This window comes from Silurus aristotelis, assembly GCF_946808225.1.
Source record: "Silurus aristotelis genome assembly, chromosome: 12".
Classification (NCBI taxonomy): Eukaryota; Metazoa; Chordata; class Actinopteri; order Siluriformes; family Siluridae; genus Silurus; species Silurus aristotelis.
The window spans coordinates 3,636,384-3,661,219 of NC_139585.1; the positions used below are offsets into that span (position 1 = coordinate 3,636,384).

At 40.7% G+C, this 24,836-nt stretch overlaps 1 protein-coding gene across 1 annotated transcript in view; it reads right to left on the reverse strand.

The window, feature by feature from the left end:
- Nucleotides 1-4,035: 4,035 nt before the first annotated feature.
- The window catches only part of wnt3 (wingless-type MMTV integration site family, member 3), a 32,579-nt gene continuing 11,778 nt past the window's right edge, over nt 4,036-24,836 (reverse strand). Inside the window, exons 2-4 of the mRNA XM_083556625.1 lie at nt 14,427-14,668; nt 10,549-10,814; nt 4,036-8,292 (exon numbers count right to left, since the gene is read on the reverse strand). Of these exons, the coding sequence (XP_083412751.1) occupies nt 7,813-8,292; nt 10,549-10,814; nt 14,427-14,668 (988 nt within the window). The 3' untranslated portion in view covers nt 4,036-7,812. The remainder of the gene's footprint in view (nt 8,293-10,548; nt 10,815-14,426; nt 14,669-24,836) is intronic.

Consider the following 24,836-nt stretch of genomic DNA (forward strand, 5'->3'; position numbering starts at 1 on the left):
CCATCCATTAATTTATTCATAAAACCCTGTGTAAGAAATCTTACTTTATAGAAAAAAAAAGGTTCCCTAAACTCTGATTTCTTTCAAAATTGAAGCCTTTTTCTATCTTTTTAAGATCTTGAAAAGGCTCCACATGCGGTTATAGTCTTGCTCAAGGGTCCTGTGTGTTGCAGCTTGCTGATAATTGGGCTTGAACCCCTGACCTTCTGATCTGTAACCCAGAGCCTCAATCACTAACCTACCACTTTATATTATTTTATTTCATTTGCTTTTAAAAAATGCAATAAAAAATTTGATCCCTTCAGTGACATCTTTGTGATCTCGTGGCTTGAACCTCCAACCTTCTGATTGGTAGCCCAGAGCCTTAACCACTGAAGGATGTCAACTTTCAGTTATTTAAATTTTTTGTGTTTCTTGGCTGATACTTGGATACTTGTGAATGCTCTATTTGTGTTAGAGTTCTTTTTACTGTAAAGCACTTTTTTAATGGCTCTATATATTTACATATTAACTTTTCAAATGGATTTGAGTCGTTATGTAGATATACATATTTTTTTGTCTTTTTTTTTTTATGTTACAGGAAACATCGCTTTATTCACACAGGTGAATAAAAAATAAATAACTGCTAGTTTCTGCTTGAGCTTTTAGATGTTTCATGGTATTGGGGTTAAGGTTCCCTGGTGGTCTAGTGGTTAGGATGAGGCGCTCTCACCGCTGCGGCCCGGGTTCTGGGTTAGGGAACCAACCCCAGCCATTAGGGTTGCACAAGCCAGTGCACTCTTAGTGCTGGTCCCAAGCCCAGATAAATGGGCAGGGTTGCGTTAGGAAGGGCATCCAGCATAAAACGTGCCAAATCGAACATGCGGATCAAGAATACGGATGATCCGCTGTGGCGACCCCTAATGGAAGCTGAAAGAAAGTTTTTATGGTATTGGGGTGAAAACGTACTCTTTAATAATCAATATTTTGGGCTGTTTTTGTCATAACATATTTAATACCTGTTTTATAATCTGTTTCAGTGCAACTAGAAAACTCTCAAAGGGGGTGAATACTTACGCACACCGAGTGCGCATTTTATAGATCATGTGATATTGAAGACGGTGAAAGTGTAGGAACCAAAACACATCTATAAATTGGGAGGCATAAGACTGCAGTGCTTAGGGCAAAAGTAAAGGCACCCTTTTAAAATTGTGAATTAGTTTAAATCATATTTGTGATGTTTTATATAAAAAATTTTGCTCTAAAAAAAAAAAAAAAGAATAGATTTTATCATTTTATTTTTCTTCTGTTTTATGATTGTCACGAGATAACCAATTGAAATAAATCGAAGTCTTGCACTAAATACGTGCGCTGAAATATTGTCTGTTTCTGCATCATGCTTGAAATGCACAAGTGGTTTGTGTTTAAAACCCTGTGCACTCTGACCCAACGTAAGGTGTCATTAAATCGTGTTCAGGAATTCCCAGGATGTGTAAAGTGTGAGGTTTTTCTTTCATCCTCTCTCTCTCTCTCTCTCTCTCTCTCTCTCTCTCTCTCTCTCTCTCTCTCTCTCTCGCTCTCTCTCTCGCTCTCTCTCTCTCTCGCTATTCCACACTTCAACACCATGCAGTTCCGTTTGGACTGAAAGCAGCTCATTGGAATCGACTTCACTGTACAACAAGACGATGACGAAGTTCTGAGTTCTGTAAGTGTTATTTAGAGAGAAAACAGACGTCTCGAGTGATTTATCATGGAACGACCTGCCCAGTCGCCGCACCTCAATCTTACTGAACTGCTCTGGGATTAACCAGAAAATCTCCAACTAGTGAAGAACATCTCTGGTGAGAAGAGACACAGCAAAGAGTTTCAGATGAATGTTTGGAGAAACGAAGTGTCCGGATGCGAGAACATGTAAAGATGTTGTTCATGATGAGGGAGGATTTTATTTCTGAAAATAGTGTTAATTTGATCAAAGTAAATTTTCTTGCAGTCACAGCGAGTTTGTTGCATAAAAACATAAGGAACATGCGTGTGTCTCTCAAAAACCTTAAACGACTGTCTGATTTAATTTATTATTAATTATATATATATAAATGTATATAAATGTATATGTACACTGGCGATCAAAATTAGAGAACAATTTATAAACAATTGAACAATTCTGAAATAATGTCATCTTCACTGCTCAACAGTTGAAGGAGTTTTTGTCGTGTCTATACCATGCTACCAGAACACCTTAACACAAATTAACTAAGGAATTTAAATAAAACATTATTTTGCAGAAAACACACTGATCAAAATTAGAGAACACTTTCAGATACCTCCCAGTTATTGGTGTTAATCTGGCACCTGGTGCTAATTTCCTTGATTATATGTAAACCCCTATTTAACTGGCAGCCTAACTTCCAGTTTCACTGACTCTGCAAGATGGTGGGCCGTTCTAAAGTGACTGAAAGCCTCCGGCAGCAGGTTGTCGAGATGAAGACCAAAGGGATGACCCTATCAGCCATAGCAAGACAAGTTGGTAGTTCCAAATCTGTGATTTTCAAAAATATTGAATCTTTACAACATCACAAACTCATTCAAGTCCACCAAGAATCCTGGTCGTCCACGGAAGACAAATACAAGAGAGGACAGGATACTGCGGAGGATCTCAATGGGCAATCGTTTCCACACTGCAGCTGGAATTGCTCACCAGTTCAGTGCTGAACAGGGTAAAAGGATCTGTCTTGTCATACAGTGTCTCGATGTTTAAGAGCATTTGGACTGAAAGCCCACTCTGCAGTGACCAAACCTCTCATTAGCAGAAAGAATCAAAAGGCTAGACTAAGCTTTGCTGAGGAGCATGTTGTGTGGACAGAGGAGAACTGGTCCAAAGTTCACTTCAGTGATAAAAGCAAGTTTAATTTATTTGGGTCCGATGGGAACCATTATGTTCGGTGACAAACTGGAGAAAGACTGAACCCAAAGTGTGTAAAGAAGTCAGTGAAAAGTGGAGGAGGAAGTGTGATGGTTTGGGGCATGTTTTCTGCAGCAGGAGTTGGGCCTCTTATACAGCTACATGGCAGAGTGAATGCAAATGTTTATCAGAACCTTCTTCAACAACATATGGTTCCTTCCCTGCGTTCATCACCCAATCAGCCAGCAGTGTTCATGCCGGACAACGCTCCATGTCCCACAGCAAAACGGGTAAAGCAGTTCCTTGAAACTGAAAACATTGAAATAATGAGATGGCCTGCCCACAGTCCTGATCTTAACCTAATAGAGAACCTCTGGAAAATCCTTGGTGACAAAGTTATGGCCAAGAAACCCACTACAGTCACCGAACTGTGGAGGAGACTGGAAGAAGAGTGGACCAGAATCACACCAGAGCAGTGTGAGAGACTAGTGCTGTCCTGTGGCCGCAGATGTGCTGAAGTCATTCAGAGCAGAGGCCTGTACACTTCCTACTAATTGCTGACTGTTTCAACCTTTAGAAAATATTGTTGTAATCTTTTTCCATGCTACAGTCATTGTTGTGCTCTAATTTTGATCAGTGTGTTTTCTGCAAAATAATGTTTTTTTAAATGCCTTAATTTGTGGAAAAGGTGTTCTGGTAGCATGGTATAGACAGGACAAAAACTCCATCAACTGTTGAGCAGTGATGATGACATTATTTCACAATTGTTCAATTGTTTATAAATTGTTCTCTAATTTTGCCAGTGTACATATATATATATATATATATATATATATATATATATATATATATATATATATATATATATATATATATATATATAATATATAAATAAAATTACAAAAACTATAGTATAGTATATATGCACAAAGTATATGTGTGTGTGTGTGTGTGTGTGTGTGTGTGTGTGTGTGTGTGTGTGTGTGTGTGTGTGTGTGTGATATATATATATATATATATATATATATATATATATATATATATATAAAATTTTATTATTTTATTATTATTATTATTTCTTTGCGTTGGTTGGTATGTCTTCAGTCATACTTTACCCATAATAAATCAAGAGAATGAGACAGTAGGTTGTTCTTCAAATATATAATCTTAGTTCAGTCATACAGATATATACATTGTATAATAAATAATATTTATAAAAACATAACATTTCCAGGCGATGAAATAAAAAAAAAAAGAAGGAAAGAAAGAACGGGAATTAATAACTTTGTACAAAACTTTGGATATATAGCGGGCTGGGAGGAACAGAAAGGGAGTGCTGAAATGACCAGGGATGGTTGGTGGAGCTCGTTCTAATACGAAGGAGATGACGTTAATGTCTACCTTCTGCTTCTGTAGTTAAACGTAATGAATGGGATACGTGTCGGACTGTTGGAACATGTACAATGTGGAACCCTGTGCCTGTCTGGTTATCTGTGAAGGCCTGTCGTCTCACTGGTTCGACGTCAGCCAGCCGTCACACACGTATACACACATGCACTAGGGTTAGGACACCCAGACTGCTTTGTCTTTTAGGGTGTCCGAACAGCAGCGATAGAATTCAAGATCCCAATTTATCCTCTCCCTTTCCAAGATCTAGAGACGTTAGAATAAGGTTAGATGGTTATAACAAATTCCTAACATTCATTCTGTTACTCAGTGTGTTTGTAAGTGCAAATTTTCACTCTACACCTCTGGATACACGTGTGTGTGTGTGTGTGTGTGTGTGTGTGTGTGTGTGTGTGTGTGTGTGTGTGTGTGTGTGTGTGTGTGTGTGTGTGTGGGTTTGTATATTGGGGTGTGAACGAGGTGGTAACAAAAGGTTTTGAGAGGATTTTTGTAACATGCCAACAGATGGCAGCACAAGGCTGCATGCACAGTCACAGGGAGCACCGATCTTCATAAGTCAGTGTGCCAAAAGACATCGTCCTGTGTACATCAGGAGCTGTTCAACCAGTGCTGTTCTGAGCACGTGTGTTACCCTGTCACTGAGCTCTCCTCATACGTGAGTTTCTCGCCAGAAACAACATGATCTCTCTTCCGCACCCACCCTAATCTCCAAACTCGGCTCCTGCGGACTTCGCCCTCTTGCTGGAGATGAAAATGCAGCTCAAAGGTCGCTGTTTTGACATTCTGCGAATCACAGAAAGTGTTTGTCACGCTTCCAAAAAGAAGACTTTAAGGACACGTTCTAGAAGTGGCAGGAACGCTGGCAGCACTGTATTGATGTGCAAGGAGACTATTTTCAAGGTGATCGTGTGGAAAATTAGATAAATGAAGTACTTTCTCATGAATAGAACTCGTCTCAAAACTTTTTGATACCGTCTTGTATGAAGGTGGTGGTTTGGCATCTACCTGAAAACACTTTGGCTTGGTTCAGACAGGTAGCCGATTGACACCCACCTGCTCTCTTCCTTCTAACCACTGGCAACATGATGTGAATAAAATGAAACTCATTGCACGAGACTCCAAACGACCGCCGTTCGTGTCTTTTCAGCAATACAGCATATTCCTATTGATGAGATTTCTGGACTTTGTCAGTTTGTGTTGTACTGTGTGTGTGTGTGTGTGTGTGTGAGATCAGTGACTACTCAAATACATCTTTTTCCGTGTGTATGAGTATCACACACGAGAAATTCACATTTTTCAGAGAAATAAACTGAAAATCTGTGCAGTTCAGATCCACTTATAACAGAAGTCTAAGGGCAGGTGTTGAATTTTGTCGCTAGACTTGATTTAAATAATTTTTCTTAAAAAGGCAGAGTGGATAAAGTATTGAGGTATAAGACGTAGCTTTTGTTCAACATTGGGAAAAATTGGTACAAAATTGGTAAAAAATTTGGTTAAAATCTGTCATAATGTATACATTTTTTTCCCATAAATAGCAAAAATAATTTTAGTAAAATGGTTACTGATAGACCTACAACTGCCCTACAAACTTGTGAATTCTTTTGAATGAAACGCAGTGTAGTCATTTCTGTGGTATCAAGTCGTGTATTTTAGCATTTTTATTGACGTGGTTTGATGACTAAGGAATTAATTTGTAATTTTGTGTTATTTATGCCAAACAGTTATTATTATTATTATTTTTTTTTTTACAAATCAGAAAAGCCAACTGCCTTTTCATTATAAAAGATACTTCTCATAACTAGGGTTACAGTTTCTAAGCTAAACTTCCAGTTGTCTGATGTAGGTGATTTTGTTTATATCAAATGTCAATGAAATACATTGTAGTTTTTTTATTTTTACTTATTTGGTTGTTCATTTATTTAAAAAAAAATTATATTGCCAGAATTTATCATACCAGCCTTCGATTTCAGTTATAAGTGACAAAAAAATTAACTGAGGTCATTGTTTAACCTTGGAAAATTGTAGTTTTGCATTATTTAGTTGCAAACTCGTTGCCAAAAATCACTGACTTTTCATAGACTTTCAATGTAAATAAGAATTCAGTCTGTTGAAATCTAGCATTAGTAACATACACTATATGGACAAAAGTATGTGGAGACCTGGGCATAATATTGGTATGTGCTTCTTTTTGAACATTCCACGTTTAGTCCTTATTCAATTACAACCGCCAATCTTCTGGGAAGATGTTCCAATAGATTTTGTGGAGATTTGAGGAAGCCTGGGGTGCAGTCAGTGTTTTAGATTATCTTTGAGATCAGAGTTCTATAGCAGGAGATCTTCCACTCCAACCCATGGAAAGCATATCTTCATGGAGCTGACTAGGTGGACAAATGTCATGCTGGGGACAGTGGTAGCTTAGTGGTAATGGCATTGGGTTTAAGGTTGTGAGTTCGATTTTAATTTCCAGCCACACCAAGCTGCCCCTTGTGGACCCCTGAGCTTTGCTCTGAACAAAGGGCCAAATACCATCAATAATAATGGAACAGGTTTGGGTCTCCTAGCTCAATTGAAGGGGAAATTTCATGCTAGCGCATCCATGTCCCTTTAAGTTTGTGGTAAAGGTTTATGGAAGAACCACAAATAGCTGGTGTTCCAATACTTTTGTCATTATGGTGTATTTTAAATCATTTATTGAGCCTGGATTCATTGACTGCCCATAGATTTCCTTTTTACCAAAAAGGGTGTGTGTTGTATTTTCTTTTGTATTACGTTGTCATGAATTTTTAACATAGACGGTTGAACAACCGCCCTGAGATTTCCATTACATGCAGGTTAACTTGAGATGTTTTAAAATTCATTAGCCATTGTGACAAGATGCTGGAGTGCTCCTTGCACCTGTACAGGATCAGTTAATCCATGATGGAAAGCATGAGGATTACATCATTACTTGTAGTCTATCTGGGCTTAAAGACCCAAGCCTTCAGACACACTTTGGGCTCAGGGTGATCAGTAGTTAAGTAAGCGCACTCCCTCACTCCTTCACCTATTTTATCCTTCTCTCCCCCAGCCTCCAGCTCTTTTCACATCTGCATAATGTAAAATACGGTTTCAGCCAGCAGGCCTCGAGGAGAGATGATGAGGAGAGCCAGAGTGACAGCTAGAGCGATAGCGAAAGACAGCGAAGTTTTGGGTGATAACGTGCTACACTCTGTTCAGATTAAATAAATATAAAAAAGGAATGCATCAGAAATGATAGTTGTAATCACATGGTTGCTAAATCTCCCAGAAAAGAGGCTCAAATGTTATTAAAGGATATTAAAAGTTTAGGTACCGAAGTGTCACTACCCATGGTATGTGTTCTGTATTCAATACAATCTTGTGAGTAAGAGTGTGTGTCTGTGTGTCTGTGTGTGTGTGTGTGTGTGTGTGTGTGTGTGGATGTGTGTGGCCATGTGTGTACATGTATAGGCTACTCAGTCCTATTTCGTTCAGTCTTTCGTTGCCGCCCTCCCTCGCGCTTTTTTTTTTCATTTGCATGTGTGTACGTCGTAGACTCGTATGCACTCCTGGCAGCTGACGTAGCAGCACCAGTGGAAGATGCAATGGCACTTCTCTTTGCGTTTTTCAGTCCGCGTGTTGTGGCCGCGGCCGCAGCAGAGAAGATCGCAGCCCTCGATGCCGTGCGACGACACATTGCAGGCGCGGTCGCGCGTGCCAAACGAGCCCGTCTCGGGGTTCGGCTCGCAGAAGTTGGGCGAGCCTTCATAGTAGACCAGGTCTCTCTCAGTCGGGTGTTTGAAGAAGGCGTATTTGGCCCGCAGGGTCTCCACCCAGCCTCGGGACTCCCGGTGTTTTTCCACGACCATCTCGGACGCGCTGTCGTATTTGTCCTTCAGGTAGTCGCCCAGCAAGCGGAAGTCGGGCTGTGCCCACCAGCATGTCTTCACCTCGCAGCTCCCGGACAAGCCGTGGCACTTGCAGCGTAGGTGCATGTTCTCCAGGATGGTCTTAAGCAGAAAGGAGAAATGAGAGCCTGAATAATGTGACTTAGACTGGGTTCAAAATTGTTGATGTACAGGTATTCCTCAACTTACGATGGAGATGCGTTCTGATGACCCCCATCGTAACTTGAAAATATCGTAAGTTGAAACATGGCCTAGGCCACAGGAATCTTAATAATTTCACTTACAGTACATAATTTAGCAAAACATCTACTTACACTAGCGTATATACGTAAGTGAAGGGTGGAGCATACGCCACAGTTTGCCTGCTGCATGAAACTTAAAATATTTTTACAATTTTGTCTTGCAGTTGTCATCATAAGATTAAACAATTTTTTTACTTGGGGACCATCTGTATAAATTTATTTTTTTTTCTTTTAATGGCAGGAACGTCTTCTTATGGACTTTCTACAGCATGAAATGTAACTTGAAACAGACAAAAATTACGGTTGTTTGTTTTTTAATAAATAAAAAGGTAAACTGATGTTCTTTAGGAGAAACAAAACACTTATTAACATAATATTCAACTTCCAGGTGGTTAGGATTACTTTCACGACATCACAATTTCCTATAACAGCAGATCCTCAAGTGTTTATACAAACTGAAGAAAACAAAGGTAGACGCTTTGTTACTGGCATCTCCTCTCTGCATAGCTACTGACTTGCTCTTTAAATAATCTTGAATCCATGCTAACCCTAAAAACTGACCAGGTGTTTTCATAAATTGTAATTTCGTCAGGACTGCATACATTATTAATTCTCAACTCAGACATTTTTTTTACAGGTCCCTAAGTCTTTAAATGTATGGAATTTTCCAAGACTAAAAAAGTACTGAAATATTCTAAAAAAAGTTTTACCAGTCAATTACATTTTTGGATTTTCCAATTTTGGGGCCTTGCTCAAGGGCACCAAAAGTAGCAGCTTTGCAATACCAGGGCCTAAAACATTAAGCATCTGATCAGTGACCCAGAGCCTTGTCCACTAAACAACCAATTCCCGTTAGTTTGTTATTTTGCAGCAAATCATAGTCCCCAGTTCTATAAAGGGCTAATTCAAAATAGGCCCATAGTGTTCAGGATTGCTTTCATATGCTGATTAAATATAGCTTGTAACTGTAAAGTGTTGGTTTGTGCAGAAAAAGATGCTCCCACATTGGTTGCCTGATGAAGTGCTTAGTGCCAGGCCTTGTTTACAGGTGTTCTGCAGCTGCTGAAAACGGAGGCAGGCAGTTTCAGTGTTTAGCTAATTCTCATAAGAAGTCCCGCTCAAGCGAGCACGCCAGTGGCACTTTTCCTTTGTTTTGGTTTGTTTGCTTTAATTCCCTGGCTATATTTAGCTCCCCAGAATTCCCCAGCTGCGGCGGAAGGCAGGTGTTTGCGGCCCCCCGGGGCCCAGCCAAGGCCTCTGACATCATGTCCTGAACTCGTCAGGCCCGGGGCACCTCCCAGGGCCCACTCAGAAACAATGGCGTGTGAGAGGCAGGTGGGGCGGCTTGGGGTCCTGACAAGGCTGCCTGTCTCCATGCCTGCCCCTGTGGTCTCTCGCTGCTCCTGTCGAGCGCAGATCAAAGGGCCGCCGTGTTGTGGTGTGGTCTTGCCAATTGCCCCTCAGCAGCCTCAACGCTAATCGACTCCAGCAGCAAGCTGACGGGCGAAAATCCCGAGCCCTGCCGCTTTCTTTCTCTCCTCCCTCCCACCGCCCTCAAACCACTAACTGCATTTACACCTCTGTCACGGAATTCAGCAGGGATGCAAGACATGCGAGGTATGAAAGGATCAGGGAGGTAATTACCCAGTAATTTCACATATAAATGCTTCTTTTGGGGCTAAAAGGCGCTCCGAAAAGAGATCAGGCAATTCTTGACAGTTGATCTGTCATGCATTTAACACCTTGAGCTGTGGCTGAGTCCCACCCACGAACAATGTAAGAAATGCTTTGTTGGTTGTCTTAGTCACTTAATTCCCTTTTATTTAATTTTATGTCCTCCAGAAGCTCGGATTATTAGCCAGATCTTTTTTTCTTTTTAACCTTCCTTTAGGAAATTTTTTTAATCTTGCTTACAGGTTCATAAGATACATTCGCTTTGTACCTAAACACATGTTTTCAAATACCCTTATCATAGAACTTTGTATGTTGTAAATATTTATTGTTGCTCTCAAAATAAGCCTCCATGCAAATTATATCTGCTCAGTGGTGGTCTTATGGTTGTTCCTTTGCATCGATGGACCTGATGGTAAATGTACCGGTGGTATTTAGATCTTACCATTCGCCCAGCTTCGTTGTTGTGCCGGTTCATGGCGGAACGTGCGTCCGGCCGGTTTTCTCTGGCATCTGCAAACTCTCGGGAAACAAGCACCCCGAATTCGGCATCCTCGCTACAGCCGCCCCACTTCCAGCCCTCGCCTGGTGGCCCTTTGTGATGGGAATCGCAGCCGCACATGGTGGAGGTCCCTTCTGCGCAGGATCGCGTCACTGCGAAGGCCACGCCAGCTGAGGCAATTGCATGGACAAACGCAGACTCTCTAGTGGCTAGAAAAATGAACAAGAGACAGAAACAAGGCAAAGAGATTATTCTTTTAACTGCTACAAGGGTACCTTTGAGACTCTTTGAGGAACAGATGCCAATGTGCGATGATTGGTGCAAGCTTTTAAAGTGATCTGAAAAACTCTGTCGTGTCCCGAGGGTCCAGATTTTTCTATTTGCAATCCTACTGAAAGTCTGACATCAGACAATGTCTTAAGGGCACAGATCGTTTTGTGGGATGTGCTACGAAATATCAATGCGCTGGCACATCTTTGACATGACAGTCTCAATTGTTGCACATGTCGTTTGTGCCTAATGCTACCTTGGGTTTCAGTGACACTGTGTCATCTTAAAGGCACTCCAGTTCTTTAGATCAAGCCCCTGAGGGCACGTGGGTGAAATCCAGCGGTGGGTTTATGTGTTTGCTTTGCAAAAGGCATGTGCTGAGAGATAGATTTACTTCTACTTTGAATGCAACAGATTATTAGGTAACCGGACACCTTTGTTTCACAATCGCAGCACACTTACCGAAGCTCTCCTTCTTTTAATCTGGACTCTGTCCCTAAGGGGCCACTGAACCTACCACGCCGGTCTTTTCAACGGTCAAGTGAACGCTCCCTGCTAATCCCTGCTGATCTTTCTCCTGACCACCTTTCCCCACCCATCACACCACTCATTCCTATATGTCCCACATGTACAGACACATGCATACATGTCCTGAGAACATGGAACATTTTTAACACTATGAGATCTCTGGCTTGTCATTTTCTAGACAGACTTAAATGTGGTTTAGCCATGAGGACACTTACACAAGGCATGTTTCTGCAGACACCTTTTCAGAAGCCCTTTGGGCACTCAAAAGTTTTTATCTGTTTTATCCACAGGAAACGTTTTAAGGTGCTTAAGAATGTTTACATGTTTCCTGAATTTTTTTTATAAATATGCATTTTTTACAAAACACAGGCTGCTCTTTAGAAATCTTGGATCATTTGGGGGAGTTCAGGAATACTCTTGTTTCTACCGAAGGAACCTTTTCAGAAGCTAACAAAAGTCTTTCCATTTCCACCTGGGATCATTCAAGGAATATCTTTTGTTTCTTTTTGATGCACTTAAATTTGAATTATAATTGTTTTCAGTAATATAGTGCTTAGATTAGATACCGGATATCAATTTCCAAAGGATTTCCTTGTTTACTAAACCATCTCTTTTCATTCATTACATTTCATTAATCTTTGCATTCTTTGTTGACTAACTACATCGTTGCATAAGACTGTTGCGGGAACTACAGTGTTACGTAAGAGAGAAAAGGTGAGAGACGTGATCTCTAATTGGCTAGACAGGAAGCGTGATTCATCAAAATCAGGCGACTTTCAGATGATGCAATCCATTATGCAGTCACGCAAGGGCTTTGCTATTGTATGCATCCAGCACAGGTGGGTTTTGCATAAATAAAAATAAAGAAACCACATTTGTTAACAGGATATTGGTTGAACCCAGTTCTAATTTACTTTACACGTTTTACTTGCTGTTGCTAGTAAATGTGTGCTGCTCATTCCCTTATGCGTGTGTATTTGGGCACACACCTCTCAGGGTGGGAGGCCCGTTTGAGGCCAAGTCGGTTCTGGCAGACCCAGCTGGGTAGACTACAACAGAGCGCTGTGAGCCGATGGCCCCAGGAGCCGTGGCCCCGAGCCAAACGCAGAGCTGCTCTCGCTACCTGCTGAGCCCATGAATCCGCCTTTGTCTCTGTGGTGTCACACTGTATTACCCACACAAAAGGACCCAGCAACCCGCACCCCCACAGCCCAGCTTAGCTCTGCCCAGAGCTAGCCTGGCATTCCCAACAGGACCAACCCCCACCTCCCCCTTCCACCTCGACACATACACATACCAACCACCTTTTCCTTCTCGCCCTTTTAATTCCTTTTCCTTCTCGTCCCGCTTCTTCAATCGACCCCCAAATTAACAAACAGCCATCCCTAATGTTCTCAAACACCACTACCCTCTTAGTATCCTCCCTGTCTTTAGGCCACTCTGACCTCTTCCACAGGCCTCCTTCTGCCCATCATGCACCCCTCCCTACCTCTCTCTCTTTCCATGATGGGGAAGGATGGGAGATTCCCTTTCAGGCCATTTTCATGACACAGTCAAAAGGGCGTGTGAATGGGCTGTTCGTGGGAGCCAGGCTGTAAGAGGCACACTGAGATGGCTCATACCGGCCTTCACGCACAGTAGGGGTTGAGCGGAACCCCCCAGCCCTTTTCTATTGCTTGAAATCTCATTTGGCCTCCCCTCTCTTTTTCCTCTCATTCACTGCGCGCACTCGCTGACCGGCTTCCTTTGGACACATAAGCTAACACACTGCTCCTGATCACAGGGCTGCACTTCTTCACCCTCCAGGACAGGCCACCTCAGCTAGGGGGCTCGCTCGCTATCTCTCAGCATGGTGCACGCTCCTCCGGCCTGATGATTTCTTTTTTTTTTTTTTTGGAGAATAAGAATTGACGAATGCTTTTTTTGCAATTTGATATTTGTGGGACCAAAGATCTGTAGTAGCCAAACAAGCTCTGTAATTAAAGTTAAATCTGAATCAAGGAAGCTGTACAATTACATGCTCGTTACCAAAAAAAAAAAAAAAAAAAAACAGATAGTAATTTACATTTATGGCATTTGGCAGACACCCTTAAGCAGAACTACAGCAGAGCAGTTGATGGTTAAGGGCCTTGTTTAAGGACCCAGCAGTTGCAGAATGGTTATACTAGGGCTAGGATTTTAACTCTGACGAAGTCTAACATCTTAACCACTGAGCGACCACTTGAATATAAATCTCATCCTTGGTCCCCTTTCAAAGTGTTCAGTGTTGAAATGTGTATATATATATGGCTCCACTTTCCCACCACAATGCTCCTCTTCCACACCATACAAATCATTCGCAAATTTCCATAAAAAAGGTTAAACACATTTAATAATCATTGCAAAATTACCTGAAATCAGCTATGTAAACATATACAATATATTAAACTTCAGCAGGTAAATATTTTAAAAGGGCAAGTGTGGGGGCAGTGGTGGGGCAGGGGGTGCTCATTGTGCTACTCCCTCCACCCCAGCGGCTGGTAAGCAAACTAGCTGACCACCTAGTTTGCTTATGATTAGAAACTGAGGTTTTCATGTTAACACCCAATCCGCCTTTTAAAGCATTTGATAATTGCCATGTTTCAGAGAAAGGACATCCTGATATTCTTCAAGACTAGCTAAGGATGAGAAAACCCTTTTTAAGTGCTCAGTATGACTTTCATTTAGAAACATAGCCTCCTTGGGCAACTTCTAGTTTGGTGTAATTTGGTGCGAGTACGTAAAAGAAGTATTGCAAATGTTTTTGTAAATTGTTATCCGAAGTTGAAATACAAAGCAAGTGCAGGGCTGAGGATCTTGTGCAAGGATCCAGCAATGGCAGCTTGATGGAATTTGAACTCAGTCTTTTGATTGGTAGCCTAAAGCCTTAATCCCCTGGTGTGTAAATATTTATTTGTTCCCCCAAGCAAATGGCGAGCAAACCTGGCTGATCGTCTGCGATATATGGGTGTATTCGTGCCAGTTTATAAACCTAGAGCCTTTACCTTTGTCCAGCACAGGGCCGAAGATGGCTAGGTTGTCCTTTATTGTGGTGCAGTTCCATCTGCGACCACGAAACTGGTGCTGGCATTCCTGGATGCCCAGTTTGACCCCTTCGGCCACACTGGGCATTATCTCAATGTAGTTCCGGCAGAAGCGCAGCTGCTTGGGCACGAGACCAGGGATTGAGCCGCACAGGATGGGCTGGGAGCCCAGAGATGAGTATTGCTGCCCCAAAGCTAGGGACCTGAGAAAGACACAGGGGGAAAAACATGCATCAGGGTTGGAATCTGTGATGATTTGGTAAAATGGGAAGGTTTTTATGAACTTTGTTTTTGGTTATAAAAGACTATAATAAGGTTTCGGTTGCAATGACGTGTACTCCGTAAAAAAAAACAACAAAAAAAAAAAAACGTTCTTTTATTCTAACCTGAAATTTTCCACCGACCTCGAATTAACTGGCGAATCATCACTGAAGTAAACTTTGATGTCTGAGAACTGAGTCAGCCATCTGGCTTCTGTCCAGCTTTATTCGCCTACGTGTGTGTTGCAGTTTTGCAGTAGCTGACAGAAGAATCGTAGCGCAATGCTAGTCTATGCAGTGGGCATCTGCCTAAACACAGCCTCGGTAGCACTGCGCCGATAACAGGCATGCCATAAACCAATTCATTTTAATTGCTTTCTTCTCTTTTTTTTCTGCCTGACATAACGCTAAAAAAAGGCTGGAAAAAAACATTGCCTGTGTTTTAACATGCTTGCTCTTATGACAGGCTCAAACACAACTGAACCCTTATTAACGGGGCTGTTGCCTTTGCCAATGGAACGCGTCGGAGATATTTTGACTTATACTTTATTCCTGACGGCGCGCTAAACAAGTGCAGCCTCCGCCTTTCCTTCATAAAGCCATTCACACCTTCTTTCAGAGAATGTCAGCTGTGGGGTTCATAGTCGTAAATCCTTTCTGTGCATCCAGAGTGGGAGGTCATAGCTTAGCGGTTAAAGCATTGGATCTGAAGGACATGATTTCAAATCCTTGCCACACCAAGCTGGGCCCCTGAGCAAGGCCCTTAAATCTCATAGCTGCTTAGTTTTATGAATGAGATAAATGTAAGTCAATCTGGATAAGGACGTTTACCGAATGCCATAAATTGTACTGTTTTCATGAACAAATTTCAAGGGAACGTTCTAACCTGGAAGAGACACTCTAAGCAAATCATTACATCCCCGAACGTTATTACAAAGTCCCGCTAAAGATTTTATAAAAGCACTGAATGCTGAAATCCTGATGCAGTATAACCCATCCTGAGCACTTTCTTCTATTGTCCAGCTTTGTAGCTCTATATTTGTTTCAAATACACATTAAATATCCGATAGCAAACACTTGGGTCCTCATTTAATTTTTCATAATGTGTTGCATGTTGTGTAGCTTCAAGTTTCATTTATATACATGGTTTATGCTCTGATCCTATAAGTATTGAATGCAATACAATTCTCAAAGTTTGTCTTTTCTGATACCAAACCCTGAGTATCAGCTGCTCCTGGGCCTGTTTGTGGTAACAGTGGTGAGATAAAAACTACTTATGAAGCCATGAGAAAGAAACTTTGAGAGGAACCAGACTCAAAAGGGAACCCATAGTCATTCTCAACACTGAATGTCCATTCGTTACAGTTTCATCATTGTTGAAGTTATTCAGTGTAACTGTTTCCTGATTGACACATGGATGTAAAAATGTTTATCATTATTGTAGCTCAAATGCAGTTCTTTTAATCCTAAACTTCAATTATTTATTACAAAAATCATTTACTGTGAAAATATAGCAACTATAATGAAGTCTAAATTGCCTTGAAAACCCAGTGGTCAGTATTTAAATGTGAATTCGGAAAAATTTAAAATTCTTATTAGAGACAAAAGTTGGAAATCACTGAAGTCGATGATGTTTTTTTTATTGTGTATTTTAACTTTTTAATGTTATTACACAGAAAAATCATGGTACAGGAATGTACCGAAAAGAGAACAAATGCAGAGGTACAATTTTTTTTATTTAATTATCATTTTTGTCCTTGTATCAAACCAATACGAATAAAAATTCTGAAAATGACAGACTGATTATTCTGGACACTTTGCATCAGTTTACTTAAAAGAGGATTTAAAGGATTTTCAGGGCCTGAAATGAGGTCTTTCTGTAACATTGTTCAGGGTTCTTCAGGGCATGTCCTTTTATAAAGTTTTCCATTGTTCTTCATGACCTGTATTTCTGTAATGTTCTTCAAGGTCTTTCACAGCCTGTCTTTCTATAAAGTTCTTCAGGGTCTTTCATAGATTGTTTTTCTATAAGGTTCTCCAGGATTCCTCAGAGCCCTGTCCTTTTGTAATGCTCTTCATGGTTCTTCATGGCCTGTATTTCTGTAACATTCTTCAGGGTTCTTCAGGGCCTGCATTTCTGTAATGTTCTTCATGGTTCTTCAGGGCCTGTCTTTCTGTAACATTCTTCATGGTTCTTGAGGGCCTGTATTTCTGTAATGTTCTTCATGGTTTTTCAGGGCCTGTCTTTTTGTAACATTCTTCATGGTTCTTCAGGGCCTGTCTTTCTGTAATGTTCTTCATGGTTCTTCAGGGCCTGTATTTCTGTAATGTTCTTCATGGTTCTTCAGGGCCTGTATTTCTGTAATGTTCTTCATGGTTTTTCAGGGCCTGTCTTTTTGTAACATTCTTCATGGTTCTTCAGGGCCTGTATTTCTGTAATGTTCTTCATGGTTCTTCAGGGCCTGTATTTCTGTAATGTTCTTCATGGTTTTTCAGGGCCTGTCTTTCTATATTATACTTCAGATTTGTTTCAGAATAAGAGAAAAGAAATTCTTCATGGCCTGTCTTCATGTAACATTCTTCATGGCCTGTCTTCCTGTAACATTCTTCAGGGCCTGTCTTTCTGTAACATTCTTCAGGGCCTGTCTTTCTGTAACATTCTTCAGGGCCTGTCTTTCTGTAACATTCTTCAGGGCCTGTCTTTCTGTAACATTCTCCAGGGTTCTTCAGAGTTTGTTTTATTGTTCTTCAAATTTTTTTAGGAAATGTCCTTCAGGGCCTGTTTTTCTGTAACGTTCTCCAGGGCCTGTCTTGCTATAAGGTATAAATGCAAGACTGCTTTGCTGTGGTGATGAAACAGTCGAATCATCTTCCTGCGCTCTAACTAATCAAACCTTATTTATTTTCTTTTTGCCCATACTTTGCTTCCACTACCTGCACTTTTTCTACAATGACTGCTATTATTTGTAGTATTTTCCTTTCCGTCTTGCACGCCACTCTGCCTAAAACATGTTTCCCAAATGACTAAATGTAAACTGTCAGTAACTCTTCATTCACCCAAAAGGGACTAAAGAGATCCTTCAGGCTTCGAAACGTAACCTTTTATTGTGTATTGCAGTGCATTCCGGGATGTCATGAGCACGTTGGACAGTCTCGACTGCACCTCCAGGCTACAAATTGGCTAATTATATAATTCTTGCCTGAAAGGGTGTGGTTTTGGATGTGCTCAGTGAATAAGGAATTATACATTGCATGTAGTTGCACTCTCAAAGCGTTCTTTAGTTTGTCCCTCTGGGGGAACTCATAAAAATTCCTTGTAACAAAGGCTTTTCCTTTTTCATCTTCAATGTGGAGTGTGAAAGCTAGTACTCGTACCCATCCGAAGAATCTTTCAGGTTACTGTGTGCAGACAAGCAGGGGACAAATGAATAGAAAAACTGAGTGGACATTTATTTATTTATTTATTTATTTATTTATTTATTTATTTAAAACTAACACCGTTTGGCTTGGACAGACAGATCACTGCCTTAAATTCCTTAGATTTCTATACTGAGGGGTGTGGTCTCATCTGAGATGACTCCACCCCCATTTCAAGGGCTCAGTAAATGGTTCGATGAGGATTAAAATGATACAAATCCCTCACTATGGCCTTCACCCTCAACACTTCTCCAATAGACCCACGGTTAGAAAATTTGCAAACTACACATTCCTGACGTAGCAAACGTGAAAAACCGCAGGGAATAGGCTTCTGCCCATTAAAATGTTTGTTTATTTTTATTTTACCACCAATATATGTTTTTCCATCATCCAATCCAATTCAACTATAAGTGGTTTTTTTTCAGAACCTACTTGGATTTCACCCTGAATTTTCTTACACTGCCAAAATCTTGGTGTCATCCATCTTTTGGTCTTAAATGGCAGTAAATGAGACTGCTTATCTAAACTCACATCCAAAGAGTTCTAACAAAGGTATGTAAAGTTATTCGGTTCTACACAACAAAAGTGTAAAAGTTCTGAAAAAGCACCTTTAGATATTATAACTGCAATACTGAAAGCACACGAATGTACAGGATTTCTTTGCATGCTCTAAAATAACACACGTAATGATCCAGATGAAAATATGGGTTGGAGTGGAAGATCTTCTTCTATAGAGCTCTATAAACCCTGTTTGGGAAGAATGTGAATGCTGACTGCACCCAGGCCTCCTCACCTCCTCACCTACATCAGTATCTGACTTCACTAATATTCCTAATGGCTAAATGAAATCTCACAAATCTATCCAAAATCTCTAGAAAAATCCAGTGAAACATCTTCCCAAAAGAGTGGAGGTTATTATGAGAGTAACTGTAGCCTCAGTGTGGAATGGGATGTTCAAAAAGTAGCACATGGCAGTAATATATTCAGGCATCCACAAACTTTTCATGTCACACAAGTAAATTTTTTTCCACTGACACGCAAATGCAGGAGATATAGCCACACAACCCTGGTATCTGATGGACTCTCGGGATGTCCCGGTGTCCCCGGCGGCCTTGTGGACAATCAGGAGTAAACAAACGCACTGATCAGAGCGTATACCCGCTCCTACGCTCACTCGCTTAGCATGACCTCATGGCCCTGCAGGGTGCAACCCTATCACCAGCTCTGACATCGTCGCCTCGCTCTGACCCACACAAAAGCCCTGAAATCGAAGTAACAGCTCAAAAATCCTCCTCGGAGGCATTCTCGGCCTCCTCCCCTACTGATGCTTTCTCATCTCTCACTTCTCAATGCGTCCGTATACGTGTGTGTTTGATGTCACCTGAAATTCGGTGTGTCTCAGCCGCAAACTTTCACTAAGGCAGCCTTTGATACGTGAGACGTTCATCAGCTGCTCAATCTCCACCTCGATACGTCCTCCAGCAGGCCAATCTAATTGTATAGCAGATCTTTTTACCTCTCGGTACGTGTGCAGAAAAAAACCAAAAAAAAAACAGGCTAATTAACTCGTACTTTTTGCTAACAATACATCAATAGGACGAACCCCCCTGTTTCTGCACGTTATCTAATTCCTCTGCTTCATTGGATGCCAGGTTTAACGCTAATCCGTAATTATTTTTCTCGAACCATGACTTAAGCCCATATATCTGCCAGATCAGCTCCCGAAGTAGTGTTTACTGGAAGCCGAGATCCTTCCCCTTCGTGTTTGCTACGCGAGTGAGCAAGACACGTAATTACACCGTCTGCTAACTGTCTAACTGTCCATTAATTCTTCACCCATGCGCCATGTGCGTGTGATTTTCTCTTCCGAAGAAAATACTACTCATTCAAATATAATCTCATTGCATGAGTAGCATTTGTGTGAAAACGCTAGACACTAGGAAACCTGTTCAATCCAAACACACCTATAATCGAGGTTTAAGGGAGGATCTTGAACTCATCAAAAATTTGTATTGCCCTTTTTCTTGTGCTGTATTGTCAAGTTTATAGCTGGGAATAATCGATAATAAAGGGTGGCATTTAAGTGGTGGATGAAGTAATCAAACCGTGTGGTTGAGTTAAAGTGGAGATTCTGTAAAATATTTAAACTTTCATTTGAGTAAAAGTATTTGCCTTCAAATGTTCTTACTGTAAGTATCCAAAGTTTTATTTATTATGGCTATAATGTTTCTATTATCATTTTAGTCACACGACTATTTTCTTAATCACCTCAGTTGATGTGTAAAGACTCGAATGTGACTCTCAGCACACTGATCTATTAATAAAATGATATTAATGACTCAAACACTGATTGATTTCTGTTACAATTATCATGAGCACAAAACTTTGTATAAATGAGGTCACGTGTGTTGTGGCGAGTTCGAGTCTGGAGTTTCTTCATCATTTACTCTTCTCTAAATGTTGAACTGATGCTGAACTGTATGTTAGTGATCAGTAGATACACCGAGCACCGATCAAAACGAGTTTAAAACGGAGGGAGCGCTCGACCCTGATTGGTGAATTGTTTGACCAGTTAAGTTTTTTTACCCACAAACAATGGAACGACTGATTTCTCTAAATGTAATCGAGTAGAACGTAAGATAATTGATTTTGAAATGTAGTGAAATTAAAGTCTTCCCAAATGAAAATACTTCAGTGTTGGCATTAGGAATATGGAAAGAGTCTCCAATGTCAGTGGTGAGGGAAGATAAATAATAAAGAGAAAACAATCTAATGGATGGACCTCAAGATTTCTTCAAACTGCACTCTTAAATAAAAATTCCAGCCATGTCATCTGGGGATTAAACCCTGTCAAATCCAGGAACTGGCCACATTCTTGGAAGATGGTTCCAAAAGCAGGACTCTCCCCGATCAATCACAGCTACAACAGCCAATCTAACATGGATGGCTGTGAGCCCATGAGCTCTTTCTTCTGTGTGTGTGTGTGTGTGTGTGTGTGTGTTACGGCATGACCTGATGACACACATGCAGCAGATTGAAAGGATGTGGTCAGTTGTCTTCACCCTCCCTGATTGTTAGCAGGTAGTATGTGATATGGAAGACCTAACTGTAGGATGGAAATGAGTGAAGACTCAATGGAGAAAAGTTTGTGGACACCTGACCATAAGAGTGGTATGTGCTTCTTTTTGAACATCCTATTCCCCATTTAGTCTCCATTTACTGTTATAATAAGCTTCACTTTTCTGGTAAGATGTTGTGGAGTCTTATTCAGCCACAAGTGTGTTCAGGTACTGATGCAGATAAGGTGAGGAGACCTGGAGTACATTCAGCGTTCACATTCATCCCAAAGGTGTTCAATAAGTTTTATTGCTCTATAGCAGGAGATCTTTATGGAACTGGCTTTGTGCATGGAGGCATTGTCATGCTAGAACAGGTTTGGGTCTTCTAGTTCAAGTTAAGGGAAAATTTCATGCTAGCGCATCTAAAAATCTCTCTAAAATTTTGTGCTTCCAGGTTTGTGGTAACAGTTAGAAGAACCATATATGGCTGGAAGATTTACTTGTCCCAATACTTTTGCCCAAATAGTGTGACTATAATTGGGTATTAAACACATAGTGTTGCACAATTGCTTTGATGTATGAAAAGGATGTGTATGTGTGGTTGTGTGTCGTTAATTATGTTCCTGAAAGAACATGAAAAAGTAGGTTCCATGTAATAAGGTAGCATTTGCAGTAAACAGGTTCACTATGGTTACCTGACGGTTGTATAAAAACAGTCCAATTTTCTCTCGTCTTATTCGTGCCATCAGAAGTCGAACGTTTTCCAATTTTGTGTCAAATCTCGTAAACTCTCTTGGCACTGGATTTTCTCATTATAGCCGAGCCTGTGGAAATTAGCGCTATATTCGATGCAAAATCTGTGCCATTTGACAAAAATTTTGTCTTTTCTTAGTATTTTTCGCCAACACTTCTGAGAGAAATGTCGCTATCCCTGACAGATTCGTCTCGTTTTTAACACCACCGCACTTTACATTGTGTGTATATGTATAAAAAGCTTAACAGGTAGGTGCTAGCTAGTAAAATCGTTCGCCTCGGGCAGCAGGCTGGTTTACGATCGATCGGCGTCCATTCTTACCATCGCTTAGCAACTGACAATATTAAGCGCTTGAGTTTTTTTGCACAGCAATATTATATACACTATTAACCGCACTGCTGTGGAATTCTCAAATCTGATTGGTTGATGGATTTTCTATAGCAGCAGCTCGATGCTAGCCAGGCAAGTGTTGATTATTTTTTTTTATGTATTATTTGCGCTACACTTTTATTAATTAAAAAGTGACCAATAATTTGTGCATGATATTTTATATGTAGATCGATTGCTAGTAGATTCTTTTGACACCACTGCTGCTACATGAATACAGATTAACATGGCAGAGGTAGAGCTGCATCCTCCTGGAGACAGAACTTGAAAAGAATGGCTTTTATTTAATCTTCTTTTCTTTTCTTTTCTTTTCTTCTTTTTTTTTTTTTTTTTGCACAATCTGTTTGTAAAAGGGCCATGCGTTAAAAGTCGTTATCTGTTCCATATTGAATTGCAGAGCTTCATATTTTTCCCCAATGAATTTGATCGAAATCGGAGTCGCACTGCATCATAATGGGGTGAATCGTATCACACCACATCTTACCGTTGGCTATGCATCGAGACACAAAACGCATGTATGATGACAAGTTCTATGTTCACAACTTTTCTCACAACAACAGTAGATCCATATACCATCTCTTATTGTTAAGTTTTCTGTAGAGAACAAGGTTAATCAAAGTGGCGTGCTGATTAGCACATTAGTTCATTTGTGTTAGCTTTAGAAACGTTTTTTGCTGCTAGCTTATAAAAAAAAAAAAAAAAAAAAAAAAAAAAAAGCAGATTGCATACTGGATATGAGATTTTTTTTTTTTTTTGGTGGGCACTGAGAGAAACTCTCGAGTGGAACAGGTGCATGTCTGAGCAGGTCAGAGGGCCACCTATAGCCCTCAGGCTATTCCTTCCTCCATCCCTCCCTCCCTCCTTTTTCCCTCCCTCTCTCATTTTCAGTCTCTCTCTCTCTCTCTCTCTCTCTCTCTCTCTCTCTCTCTCTCTCTCTCTCTCTCTCTCTCTCTCTCTCATTTACCCTGTCTTGGACATGTCTGGCGCTGGTGGGTGGGCCGAATCCCAGCACTTCCAAGAGAGGAAAAAAACAATAATGACTCATTCACACGGGCTACTGCAAACCACAGAAACGAGACGTATGAAGAGAGGGGATTCCTCTGTACACAAACACTGTGTCCAAACTAAACACTCTGCTCAGAGTTACAAGAAGTTCTGGCTCTCAATGAGGCACCTGTACGCTGTAGTGTATTACACAATGCTTTTTTTTCTGTTTTAAAGTAAACGCAGTGGTTATGGACGTAACAACGCACGTGCTTTGAGAGGTCTAACGGCAGGGCATTGATTAGATTTTGCTAGCTTTTATGTTTTATTGGAAGGTTGAGTCTCGTGGCAAAACACGTGCGACAGATTGAAAGGATAGGATCAGTCTTCAGTCCCTGACTGTTTCTCAGTTTCTCCATGGATTTTGCTAACGATGGAGCGAAACATCGTGGTGTTCATTACTATATTAAAAAGCAAAAACTGAATGTTTCTGTGAGGAGAGACGAGGGAAACGTCTCGATGTCTGCAAACGTCTTCAGAAAAACTTCCGGATGATAAAAAACAAGAAGCTGGCATGGAAAAACGCTTAGCAAATGAAAGTAATTCAGCAAAGTTGTGCATTTAGGTGTCCATCCATGTATTGGATCCATCCATCCACATGTCTCATCAATTTATATTTCAAATTTGATGAAGATATCAAGATGCCAGCGAAAAATTTTCCTTTTCTCCCTCCTCCTGTTTGAGGAACACGCCTATTACACTGATATTGCCATTCATACAGAATGCATTCATATTGGCCATTCAGAGGTCTTGGGCAGCTTTGGTGGTGCTGGGATTTGAACTCACAATCTTCTGGTAAAACAAAGAAAGAAAACTATCAAAATTGAATCATTGCCCTGGCCATAGACCTTGAGATTGTTCATCCAGGACCACTCTATGGTTTATAGACCACTGGTAGCACAAAGTTGAAGGCAAACAAGTGTATTTGGATGCCTTTCGATGCGGTAGGATAACATTTTCCCTTTTGACTGAGGAGACCCAAACCTGTTCCAGCATGACATTTGTACACAAAGCCAGCTCCATGAACATATACATTCCATGAGTTGGAGTGGAAAATCTCCCGCTATAGAGCTCTAACCCTCAACCCTATTGAACATGAATGAATGTGAACACTGACTCCAGGTCTCCTCACCCCACCTACATCAGGCACCTGACATTACTAACAATCATGTATCTAAATGAGCTCCAATCTCCACAAAATATAGCAGAACATCTTCCCAGAAGAATGGAAGGAATGTTAACAGAAAATGAAGATTAATTGTGGAAGAACATACCAATCTTATGGTCAGGTGTCTAAAAAAAACATTTGTGTAAGTGAAAAATAAATATATGATATATTTGTCTTTTTGCAACACACTTCCTTGATATCTTCTGTCTACATTGTGGTCCTTTGACACTTTTTGTTAACATAACCCAATGATCAGCGTTAGGGTCAGTTGGTTAAAACTGA